The sequence below is a fragment of the Macaca thibetana genome, chromosome 9, assembly GCF_024542745.1.
Source record: "Macaca thibetana thibetana isolate TM-01 chromosome 9, ASM2454274v1, whole genome shotgun sequence".
Lineage (NCBI taxonomy): Eukaryota > Metazoa > Chordata > Mammalia > Primates > Cercopithecidae > Macaca > Macaca thibetana.
The window spans coordinates 109,717,185-109,730,178 of NC_065586.1; the positions used below are offsets into that span (position 1 = coordinate 109,717,185).

At 44.5% G+C, this 12,994-nt stretch overlaps 1 protein-coding gene across 4 annotated transcripts in view; it reads right to left on the reverse strand.

The window, feature by feature from the left end:
* The window catches only part of NRAP (nebulin related anchoring protein), a 76,611-nt gene that overhangs the window by 7,744 nt on the left and 55,873 nt on the right, over positions 1 to 12,994 (reverse strand). For all 4 annotated transcript variants that reach the window (XM_050802689.1, XM_050802686.1, XM_050802687.1 and 1 more), the window contains 6 exons: positions 11,900 to 11,998; positions 9,633 to 9,737; positions 9,217 to 9,324; positions 8,060 to 8,371; positions 1,737 to 1,841; positions 845 to 943 (listed from right to left, as the gene is read on the reverse strand). In XM_050802689.1, the coding sequence (XP_050658646.1) occupies positions 845 to 943; positions 1,737 to 1,841; positions 8,060 to 8,371; positions 9,217 to 9,324; positions 9,633 to 9,737; positions 11,900 to 11,998 (828 nt within the window). The remainder of the gene's footprint in view (positions 1 to 844; positions 944 to 1,736; positions 1,842 to 8,059; positions 8,372 to 9,216; positions 9,325 to 9,632; positions 9,738 to 11,899; positions 11,999 to 12,994) is intronic.

The window sequence follows — 12,994 nt, forward strand, 5'->3', positions numbered from 1 at the left end:
CCAAGATTTATCTGGTTTTTATTTTTAAAGCAGTGATTTAAGAATTACAAACAATTTCAGGAAGTGTTTGAGTCTTATGTATTTTTAAAGGTGAAACTGTAATATTCTGATCAATTCCCAAATTTAACTCAGGCTTTACAAATATGAACCGGTCACTACAGCAGTCGGGCTGTCTGTGAAATAGAGCAGCTCTGTCACTTTGCATGTAGAACTGAATCCCTTAACAATTTCAGGGGAAAAACATTAACCTCCTATTCCTTGACATAAAGACAGGAATGAGGAAATAGGGCTAAATTATACAGAGAGTAAAAGCAGAAAGAAGCTTTAAATACAGCTGTTCCTTTTTTTTTTTTTTTTTCCTAACTGGGTTATATTAATCTTTTAATTCCACCGCCATCTATCAACAAGCAACATGTATCTGATCGAGTGTTTGGCAAGGGATCATCACTAATACTTGGCATTATTATCATTGTGATTACAAATCAAACCACGACAAGGAGCACTTATTGAGAACTTACTGTGTTCCATGTACTTGCTAAAAGCTTTCTGTGCCTTTATTTAATCCTCATTTAATTCATTTAATCTTATAAAATGGTTGCTATTATTATCCTCCCCGCAACCCCAACCTCCTTTAAATAAAGGAAACAAGGTTAGAAGGGATTCAGTAACTGGCCCAAGAACATCCAGGTAATAGAAAGGTTTGCACGCCCATCTGTTCAGATCATCCAGGTAGTAGAAAGGAAGTGTGCACCCCCATCTGTCCAGAGCCTGTGTTCTTAGACCCGGACCACTGAGCAGCAGTGCTACACTGCATGCCCGGGATGAATGACAAGAAGGGACCTACCTCATTGCAGTGTATATAGCTGTTCTTGGCATGAACCAGGTCTGGGGAGTCAACCACTGTGGTGAACTTGATACTGTCTGGTTTTTTACGGTACTTGGTCTATAAGAGAAAGACAAAGATTCTCATGAAACACAGTCAAACATCATGCATTTTTCAGGATGCAGCTTCACTCCACCTTCTCAGTACCTAACATGCCAATCATATTGTTGGAAAACAAGCCTCTTTTCTTGGTAGGTACCTAACAATCAAAAGTATAAAAAGATTCAGCTGCCTCTGTGTAAGGAACATTTTACAGATATTTACTCTCTTGAAGAGAGAGGCCACAAAATCCTATGGCTCCCTACAATAAAGGAATTCAGTAAAGGGCAGTATTCAGCATCAATGTGGCCCTGCTTGGACCCTGTCCAAATACATTCTGTTATTCAGAAACTGAAGAAGGCAGTGTCACCTTCGAGGGAAGGTGAGGGAATTCCAGGGCAGGGATCCCCAGGCTGTTAGCATGGTAAGGAGTTCAGTTAATGTAACTATTCCTGGGCAAATTTTAACACTATCAGAAATCAGAAAACCTCTGAACACTGAGTCAACTCAGTAGATGGGTGGCAAATTCCTCCTCCTCTCAATACAAAGAATGGGCCAGTTTAGATGACAATTGTACGTAATGTATTTATTGAGAACTTTCTAATACATCATGCCTTCAGTTCCTCAGCAGTGAATTCATTTGGAGGGAAACCTCATTCTGTCTTGGGATTTGGTTGCACATGGCCCTCCAAAAATACTGGGAGTCCAGTGGCCATGAGGCCCTTTGGGATCTCCACTCCATGAACAGATTCCTTCTTCAAAAGGAAATGCTAGCTTGCCCTTGTCACTTGTGGTGGGGAGAGGTTGATGGTACCTCGCTGATGAGTTCTCCAGCCTTCTTTGCACTCTCTATCTGTGGGGATCTCAGCGCCAGCCACCCTATGCCCTTCATGCCGACCAGGTCTGACTTGTAGCGCAACTGCAGGGAGAAAATCGTGGGCTTTATCAGGAGAGTGCCTAAGACTACCACAGCATTTCAAGAAGATCCTTGATTTGTAATAACATTTGTAATAATGCTTCATCACAACATTTCAACATCTTCACTGGGAGTACATTCTGCATGTTGTCAAGTCAAACCGTTTGAATTTGTACATTCTCCAGGAATTAATTAATGCATCACATACGAGATACAAGAAGGTCCCACCAGTGAACTGGCAGGATTTAAAGCAGAGAGTAACCACCTATGTGGACGATCGCATAAAGAAAGAGCTGAGATATATAGATATATGCTCATATCTAAGCACTAGCTGGGATTATTTTGTTTCATTCTGCCAGTGAGGCCATTACCTGCCTGCCTAAATAGAAACATTCTGCACACTGTTCAGGCTTTGAACTCTGGGTTCAACCTCCTATGACTGGGAGCAAATCACTTTAACCAAAATGTGACTCAGTTTCTCTCTGTGATACTCAAAGTTCATAACAACCCCTCTGTTCTCATAAAAACACCTGCTAGTACTCAGGGCTAAGAGCCACTCTTTAAGTTAGATTTTTGTTCTTGTGATAATGGTAGTGGAGGGGGAAAGAAGTCAATTACAGCAGGACTTTAAAAACGGAAACAAACTTACATGCCACAAGCTAATAGTGAGTACATCATTTTAACCTCTTCATGCCTCAGTTTACCACCTCCTCCTACTGTTACTCATTATGATTTGTTTATATTCCAAAAATGGGCTAAGCCTTATTTTCTTTCCTCATTTTAAGAGCTCGGAAGGTTAGGCTACAGCATTGGTCCTGGGAGGAAATAATAAATGGTGCTTTAAGACAGTGGGTCTGATTGGTAACCTTCCCAAATGTTGAATCTCATTACTATTCCTTGATCTGCCCCACCATTGCCTACAACGAGACAGTCGCCTGAATGCTTCTCTCCTTCTCTTCTCTTTATGGAAATTAGGCATTTTTTAAAGGTGGAAAAAGCCTCTCTAAGAAAATCTAAAATTTGGATCTAAACGAAGTTGATGGCGTTTCTCTAATTTAGACATAAGCTCTGCTGTAACGCAAAATATCACTCCAGAAATCAGCCTCTCGGCCTTTTTAGTTCTCTTTCATTTCAGGATTCACAGCGTTCCTCACAGCTGGCCTCAAAGAGGGTCCGTTTCTGATCTACTGTCTGCTGGTTAATGCCCCTGTGCAAATTCGACTGTGCCTTCCAACTGGTGAAGGGAGACATCACTCAGGCTCAGGAGCAGGTTTCGAAACCCCATGTCAGTAAGATTGCTTTTTATACCACGATCTTTCAGTCTACACCGGCAAAGCTTTTGCCTTGCACTCTGATAAAGAACAGAGAAAATTGGATAAATTTCTAAGTTGGAGAGAATAATCCTACAGGGCCTCTTCACAGCCGGGCCTTGCTCCTTTCATAAACGAGATGAAGTGGGGAGCGCTCTTTCAACTTGCCTTTTGTTGAGCTGAACAGTACGATCCCAGGTAAGTCAGAAAGCAAGATGCAGGTTCCCCAAAGATCTGACTGTGCCTCCAACTCGCTTATAAATGGATTGTCTATTGATATCTCAGCTCCCAGCCCAGCTTTGACTATTCACGCAGATCCTAAAAACAACACACCTGCCCCAGACTTCATGATAAAAGAGGGGGCAAGGGGAGGGGAGTCAAGAAGAACCTGCTACCCAAAGATGGTTTCGAAGAAGGATTATAAGATAATGAGGGACCTTGCAAAGCTGCACAGCTGAATCTGGCTTCCCCAAATGGCAGCCTCACTTTTTTCCCCTCTTACATGTTAAGGTCTAGAAGCCTTCTTCTGATTCACACATGGGGTTACCCGGCACCCCCATTTTGGAGCACTGTGTTGCAAATGCTCAAGCTGTAGCTTTTAGTCCCCGAGTTCTAATGCAGAAGGAATGATGTAAACCACCACACCTGGCTAATTTTTTTATTTTCTATTTTTGTAGAGATGGAGTCTCCTTATGTTGCCCAAGCTGCTCTATAACTCCTGGACTCAAGCAATCTTCCTGTCTCAGCTTCCCAAGTGTGGGATTACAGGTGTGAACCACCATGCCCAGCCTAAGGAACAGTTATTCTCATTCACAGAAACATTTTGGTTGTCAAATGATTCTTCAGACTCTCAGCAGAGCCACCAGCTGCTGTACTGTGGGTAAGTCACACCAGTAGTGGTTAAGAGGACAGACACAGAGCACCTGGGTTCAGAATCCAGCCATCTGGGGAAGCCAAAGAGACTGAACCAGGAGTTAAGAGGCAAGAGCTGGAAGCTTCACTGTGCCTTGTCCTAGCTGTACAGTCTTGAGGAAGTCATTTTCCTACCAGCTGTGGCCTTGGGTAAGCTACTTAGATTATTGGTGCCTTATTGCCACGTCCCGTAAAGAGAGGAGTCATACTGGTACCCACCTAGATATTAAATGAGATAGTTTACACAAAATGCTTACGCCAATGTCTAGCCCAGGGTAAGCGTTACATACATTTTAGTTATTGCTGTTGTTGTTATTTCTGAGGGAGAAACTGAGTCCCGAGAGCTTAAGGAGTCTACCTTAGGTCACACAGCTGTAAGCAGAGAGGTTGGGACTGTCTCCGTGACATTTCGAGCACGTGCCTTTCCGGACTCCCAGCAGCCTGGTCTGAGACCATGAAGGGAGCAGGCAACAGCAGACTTGAGAAGCACGGAAGAGGTGATGGAATCAGCACCTGCCTATGATGCACCTTGCCTGGACCAGGCATGCATCTCAGGTGAATTTCTGAGTCAAGCAAGACTGGGCCGGGCTGGTCCAAACTGGGCAAGACACGGGAATGAACCACAGCCATGAGGAGCTCAGCATCTCTGGGTCCCGTCTGGCCCTACCCAAAGCTTTCTTTCTGACCTGGGGAGGGCAAGGTCAGGAGAAGCAGTTGAAGGCTGGGGCTGCTCCCTTGAGATAATACCTATTTAGCACTTGTTCCCTTTTCTGTGTAATAGAACCACGTGAAACTGGAGTTTTGATAATGGCTGCAATCAAGCTGAAGCCTCAGAACCAGCTGAACATTTCCGGGACTCCTGTTCACAGCTTCTTCGAACCCAGACTCCCTCATTAACCAATTTGCAGCTTAAAAACAACGCGTACAGCATAATATGGTCATTTAAAATTTAAGCAGTAACATCTTAGCATTTAAAAATGTAATACGTACCCTGCCTTTAAAATGTCAGCGTAAGATGGTCAACTACAATTTCATGGGAGGGATTCTCCTTTTTAGATTATGCTCTCTCTACTTTCTTTTTTTAGTGTGAAAATGTCCTTTCTTTTCAGAAATAACAGTGATATAAATGGTAGCTTAAGGTAGCGTTTGTTTTTTTCCTTCTTCCTCAGTTAGTAAAATAAAATTTGACATTATGTGGATCTCACCATTTAAAAGCCATTTTTCCCATGAATCCCAAAGTCTAAGATCATGGATCAAATCAAACCTCTTTGCTTTTCTTTTACTTTCTTTTTTTCTTTCTTTTTATTTTTTTGAGACAGGGTCTCTGGTTTTCTGTCACCCAGGCTGAAGTGCAGTAGCACGATCATGGCTCACCACAACCTCTGCCTCCTGGGCTCAAGTCATCCTCCCACTTCAGCCTCCCAAGTAGCTGGGACTACAGGTGTGCACCACCACACCCAGCTAATTTTTTGTAGAGACAGGGTTTCATCACGTTGCCCAGGCTGGTCTCGAACTTCTGAACTCAAGCAATTCACTTGCCCTGGCCTCCCAAAGTGCTGGAATTACAAGTGTGAGCCACCACACCCAGCCCCTCTTTGCTTTTCTGATGGAGAGATGGAGGCCTAGAAAGGGCAGTGACTGCTCATGGACACACAGTGACAGCTGGACTTCCCACACACATCCTCTGACTTCCAGCTCTACCTCTCATACCTCTCCCAGGTGGCCTCCTTACCTTCCTTGGGGGCCTGTTCTGTCCCAGAAGGCTTCTGTTCTCTCAAGAAATAGGCCATTGACAAGAGGGTCCCTTGTTGGGCACCAGAGAGTCATGCTATGAGCTGTTTTGGGGGCCCTCAGGATTGCTTAGGAAATGGAAGAACTTTGTAAGTGGAACTTGGGCTGGCACTTTAGTAACTAAATCCCCCATGTGGGACCCAGATGAATGCGCCCTACTCTACACTCTGCTTGATGGCGAATGACATGATATTTCAGTTCCAGCAAACTGTGATTAATAATGCAATGATAATTAAATTCATGAAATCATTACTGCAATTAATAATAATTGATTATGTGTTTAGAATACCCCACTTATTGCTATCTACAATTAATCTAGCAGTAGTCATTGCCCTGAAGGCAACCAGAATTGAGGGGCTTAGCGTAAGGAACGTATTCAAACAGCTAATACTTATTCTAATGCTTCCATGGATCAGGTGTCATGCTAATTGTTTCATATAGACCAGTTCTCCACTGAGAACCAGATTCTCAATGGGGGATAACTTCTTCTCTCAGGGACATTTGTTTGGCAAGATTTAGAGGCATTTGTTGTCACACCGGGGGGGTGGGGTGATATGGGCGCCTAGAGGATAAAGACCACGGATGTTACTGAATATCCTGAAATGCACAGGTCAGGCCCCTAAAACAAACAATTAACCTGCAAAAACGTCAAAGGTGCAGACGTTGAGAAACCCCGACACAGATGGCTGGTTATGTTCTAAAATGAGAGCACATTCTTCCTAGGGATGCTGTGGGCCTAGAGAGAGGATGTGAGGCGCAGTGCCTGCCACACTGCAACGCAGTCCCATTGTCATTATTGTCATGTCCCATGCCATCGTTACCATGTCTGTGGCTTGGAGAAGGCATGAACTTGTCCAAGGTCACCCAGCCAGTAGTGGGGGAGCTATGGTTGGAATCTCAGAAGTCTGACTCCAGAATCTTGCACCATGATGTGGGAGGGGCCAGCACTCTCTACCAGCCCGCCTGGTGCCCCTGCTCAGGTAGCCTCAGGGTCTATGCCCGTGCTGTGAGGACATGACTCTCTGCTCTGAGCTCCCCGCAAGAGAGCACGATGGTTAAGAATGGGTTCTGGAGCCCACTCTCCCTCGGCACTTCCCACATGACCTCATCCCTAAAACAGGAGTAGCAGCTGTCCCCACGTCAGACTGCTTTTGCAAGTTTAAAAGCAAAGGCTAGCAGTCAGTGAGAGTCGGCAGTGGTTACAGTCTTACCATATCATCCTTGCTCCGCAGAGCCCAGGCCCTGCTCAGACCCTGTGACTCCATCCCCACTCACTTGGCTTCAAACAGGCCAAGGCTGCTCCTTCACTTCAGCCTCAAACAGGCCAAGGCTGCTCCTACTCAAGTCCTTGGCCTTTGAACTTGCTATTCAGTTTGCCCGGAGTTCCCTATCCCCTTCTATCTTTTCCTTAAGGCTTTTGCTCAAATATCAGCTTTTCAATGAGAGCTACCCTAATGTCCTATTTTAAATGGCACACGCGTACGCGTGTGCACACACAAACACACACACTCATGCCTCCTGCCCCACTTCCCTGCTCTGTATGTCTCCATAGCATGTATAACCATTGACATATTACATATTTCATGCATTTACCATGGCCTATCTCCCTCTAGCATAACAGGAGTTTCATGAGCACAGGAATTTTTTGACTCTTTTGCTAACTGCTGCACTCTTAGGGCTTAGAATGGTGGCTAGTATACAGAATGTGCTCAATAAAGGTTTTTTTTTTTTCTGAGATGAAGTCTTGCTCTGTCACCCAGGCTGAGGTGCAGTGGCACGATCTCGGCTCACAGCAACCTCTGCCTCCTGGGTTCAAGTGATTCTCCTGCCTCAGCCTCCCAAGTAGCTGGGACTACAGGCTCATGCCACCATGCCTGGCTAATTTTTGTATTTTTAATAGAGATGGGGTTTCACCATGTTGGTCAGGCTAGTCTCGAACTCCTGACCTCATGATCCACCTGGCTCGGCCTCCCAAAGTGTTGGGATTACAGGCATGAGCCACCGTGCCTAGCCCTCCATAAAGAGTTGTTGAATGAGTCAACAAATGATTCCAACCTAAATGACATAGACCCAGCAAATCGTCGTTTGGGGAAGGCAGACAGGGGCAGGAGAGCCCAAAAGACTAAGGAAGAAGCAGAGATTGACACCCAGGTTTGGTGAAAGGAGAAAGGCCGGGGGCTGGTTTGCATTTCACAAGGCCACCCCTACCTCACTCTGCAGGGCGTGGGCTTTCTTGGCCCAGGCCATCTTCAGGTCCTCAGGCAGTGCTGTGAACTCGTGACACTGTGTCCTGTAGTCGTGGTTGCTGGCCAGAGCCTGGGCCTTCCTGGCGTGGACCAGGTGCACCATGTCCATGGGCAGATGGAACTGGGCTTGGCTGCTGGTCGCCCCCCTCCTGTACTGAAGCTCGCTCTGCAGCTGGCCCATGCGCCGGCAGTGCTGGATTCGGGGGTCGTCACTTACACTCTGGGGCCCTATGAGTTTCCCTCGCTCCTTCACAAAGTCATGTCTGTAGAGAAACTGCAAGAAAGGGCCGGCCGGTCAAATTCTATCTGTGCATTTTTATTGCAGACTCTAGAAAAATCACTTGTTCTTACACTAGGAGGTGATGATTATAAGAAAAACCACAGTGGGGTTGGCCTGAGAGCGTGCCTTCCTCCCTGGGGGATGGACAATTAAAACATCGCTCCATTCTTCCTATCTAATTAAAATCAGATCCTCAGAACCAAAGGAAGGGCTTCACTCCCCTTACATGTCCTATGGCCAAAAGGAATTTATCAAAAAGGGTGAAAGAGAAACTTGTGCTTTATCCATTTGCACTTGGCAAAACATTAAACCCAAAAGACAGGATCCATTTATTTGAAGTCCACATTTTTCTATGATTTGTTTGTGGGAAAGAGAAAGTCACCTTCATGTCCCAAAGCTATGGATGTTATCAACAGAGTGGCTGAAACACAGCCATCAAATCCTAACACCAATGCGTGAAACTACAGAGAGCCAAGAGGGAGACGCGTTCCGGCTGTACTGCAATTTCTATCGAGAGTTCTCGTTCTGAATCTGGGTGGAGTTAGAAGACAGGCAGTTCGTGCATTACAAGGGGATCGTAGCCTAGATGTTGCAATTAGAAATAAATCATCATATCCTTCCTGCTAGAGACCTTTGCCTGAATTTAGCTTCTGATTAACAGAGCCTTTCTTTTCCCCCTCAGTCAAAGAATCTCATTCATAACTAATATATTCTGCAGGTGACATCCTGTCTCGCATGGTTATAGATTTGCTTTAATTCAGGAAAATCAGCTGTAGACATTGTTTTACACGAAGTTAACAGAAATTAGGTAAGATGGAAGGTCATATCATTCAACTCACATCACTGGCTATATCTCCAGAGGCCCGGGCAGCCTGGAAGGGGAGCGCTTCTATTGTCAGCTTGTAGCCTTGAGCACGAAGATTATGCCAAGACTCTTTGTATTTTGCCTAAAGTGGGAACACGTATAAATCTTTTTAAAAAAATTACATGAATCAACGAGCAAAGGCCACTCCTTTCATTTATAGCATGGTGTTCTAGAATCTATTTTTGTTTTGTGCAGCAAATCTCATTAGTACACACCCTGGGTACACTCACGGACTCACATTTGTGAGAAGGTATATTTAACAAGGGCATCTAAGCTACACATTTTAAAAAGCTTCTGTGAAGGCCAGAAAGGTCAGTGTTGGGTCACTTTACTGATGCAGACATACATGGCTTTGGAGCATGCTTGAACTTAAGCAACAAAACGACTTACGTCACTCAGGTTGGCTGCATTCGTTTTTGCTCGGATGAACTCGGGCAGACCCAGGGTCATTGTATACTGGTGTCTTGCATCCTCTCCAGCTGCTTTATACAGGCGCTGGGCAAAAATAATAATAATAATAATAATAATAATGATGATGCAAGAGATAAGTGCTGTGCATTCCTGCAGTGCTGGAAGTCCCTCAATGGCAGTTGAGGAAACATGATAGCAAAAAAACATTCATTGTGTCATGGATACATCTCCAGTCTTGGGGAAGATGTTTATTTCAATAAAGACAATCTTTCATGAGTCAAGTCGAGTGATGTAAAAGGAATATGTAAGGAATGGCATGTGCTTTGCTGAATAATAGGCCAATGAAAGAAAAATAAATTTAAGAATACTCCCGAGGTTCTTTATATTGTAGACTTTGTCCTTGAGGACACAACATAAAGGTCATACAAAGACCTGGGGAATTTAGGAGAAGGGAGGTGGAAGGGACGTCTCCAAACCCTTGCCTATACCCTTTACTAAAGCCCCAGGATCCTTTCCGCTGGTGAATCACACCAATGCTGCCCTGGATGGCCTCATCTTGTACAAAAACATCCATTCTTGTGATTAGAAATGGGTCTGTGAGCCAGGCACGGTGTCTGATGCCTATAATCTCAGTACTTTGCGTGGCTGAGGCCGGTGGATCACGAGGTCAGGAGTTCAAGACCAGCCTGGCCAACAAGGTGAAACCTCGTCTCTACTAAAAATACAAAACTTAGGGCCGGGCGCAGTGGCTCACACCTGTAATCCCAGCACTTTGGGAGGCCGAGGTGGACGGATCACCTGAGTTCGGGAGTTTGAGACCAGCCTGACCAAGATGGAGAAACCCCATCTGTACTAAAATACAAAATTAGCCTGGCGTGGTGGCAGGCATCTGTAATCCCAGCTGCTTGGGAGTCTGAGGCAGGAGAATTGCTTGAACCCAAGAGGCAGAGGTTGCAGTGAGCGGAGATCGCGCCACTGCACTCCAACCTGGGTGACAGAGCGAGACTCTGTCTCAAACAAACAAACAAACAAAAAAAAATTAGCCAGGCATGGTGGCAGGAGCCTGTAATCCCAGCTACTCAGGAGGCTGAGGCAGGAAAATCGCTTGAACCCGGAAGGCAGAGGTTGCAGCAAGCCGAGATACCACCACTGCACTCCATCCTGGGTGAAAGAGCGAAACTCCGTCTCAAAAAAAAAAAAAAAAAAAAAAAAAAAAAAAAGAAAGAAAGAAAGAAAAGAAAAGAAAAAGAAAAAGAAAAAGAGAAAAAGAAATCAGTCTATGGTTGCCGAGTTCGCTAAGGCCAGAGGCCAGGAGAGAAGGCATTGTTATCCCACAGCACAAAGCTCATAAAGTAGGCAGAAAAGATTAAAAAGGAATTTAAAAGTGATACTACCACTCTAAAAGATCATGAATTCCATCCCTTATCCCAAGCTGCCATTTCTTACTTTTCAGTTGGAATAAGTAGGAACTAATAGTGTAAATAACCAAATCTCAGCTGACTTCTAGAAGTTAGAGTCAGAAGGAGAATCTTAAAAACTAAAGATACAGTCAGAAGGAGAATCCTAAAACCTAAAGGTGGTTCAAAATGTAATTCTCTGCCAAGCTCACCTATTTTGAACCTGTAAGAGAGCCACTATGAATAAGTAGAATCAATGAGGCTGGAATGATCATTTTACGGAATGAGATTCCCTCCTTTGCACCTACCCTTTGCTGGATACATGAAAGTGTAAATTGGGTAAATGGTGAGTGAGAAGAGGAGAAGGTAGAGAATTGAGAAGCCTGACAAACATCTTACAATATAACTGTCCTTGGATAACCACAAATCCTCCCACATCAGATTGACAATGTAAAATTGGTTAACCAATATTTGCCTAGACAGAACAAATGAATTATAGACCAGTACTTCTCAGACCTTCATGTGCCAAAGAATCATCTTATGATCCTGTCAAATGACCATTTGGAGTCAGTAGATCTGAGGTTGTGCCTTGCCAGTATGCTCCCAGGGAATGCTAATGTAGCTGGTCTGGGATTGCACTTGGAAAGTGAGACTACAGACGATCCCAGATTCCCAACTGGGCTTTCATTTCCTCTGGAAAATGTTTAGGCTCCATATAATGACATTCTTTTCTTTCCAAACCTCCACATAAACACCCATGCTCTTTCTCACCCCATACACATTCACATGTGTTTTTAACAATCTAGCAGTTTTTTAAAAGACCATTCCAAAGCCATCGGGAGATTTTACCTCATTCGTTATCTGGTTGCTGAACTTCGCATGAAGGAGGTTGGGAGTGTCTGTCACAGCTGTGTACTTGAATGAGTGGGGATGCTGCCGATATTTACTCTGAATTCACACATAAGAAGGGAAGAAGACAACTCCGTAAGGGATAAAAACCAGAAGCAGAACCAGTTCTTTAAGCATTAGCCATAAAGCCTCATTTTGCAAAGGTTGCAAGTCTATCACTCCAGAATCAGGTTGTCACCTGCCTTTGTGACGGCAAAACTCACTGGGATGAGGAAGCAGGGGGAGGACAGGATGGACTGAATCAGACCCTTCTAAATGGGAAAGGGAGATTTAGTTCTTTGCCATGAATGTGAACTTGACTATTTAAATTTGTGGTTTGTTCCAGATCTTTGCTGGACAGAGACCCAGTGCTCCTCCGCCTTGATGGCATACCACAAACTGCAGCTTAAAAAAAAACAGACATGCTGGGTGTAGTGGCTCATGCCTGTAATCCCAGCACTTTAGGAGGCCAAGGTGGTGGGATCCCCTAAGGTCAGGAGTTCGAGACCGTCCTGGCCAACATGGCGAAACCCTGTCTCTACTAAAAAATACAAAAGTTAGCTGGGCATGGTGGTGGACATCTGTAATTCCAGTTACTTGGGAGGCTGAGGCATGAGAATTACTTGAACCTGGGAGGCGGAGGTTTCAGTGGGCTGAGATCGCACCATTGTACTCCAGCCTGGGTGATAGAGTAAGACTGTCTTTAAATAAATAAACAAACAAACAAACAAATAAATAAACTAACTAAAAAATAAATAAAAATAAATAAAATTTAAAAATAGGTGTGCCTACACCCCACCCTGAGAGACTGGGATTCAGTAAATTAGTCAGTGGGGCCCAGGTCTCCGCATTTCTTAAGGTTTTTTGGTTCTGATGCACCATGAGGTACAGAGACCACTTGCTTTAGAGATTTCACTGGAAAAGCAAAGCATGAGGTTAAATCTAAACTTCCCTAGTAGGCAAAATATAAGCTTATCTGAGTACTCAGGCTGACTGCCGAACACCTTTTACTTCCAGTACCGTCCATTATCCCCTCTTGTCCCTGCATCTACCATG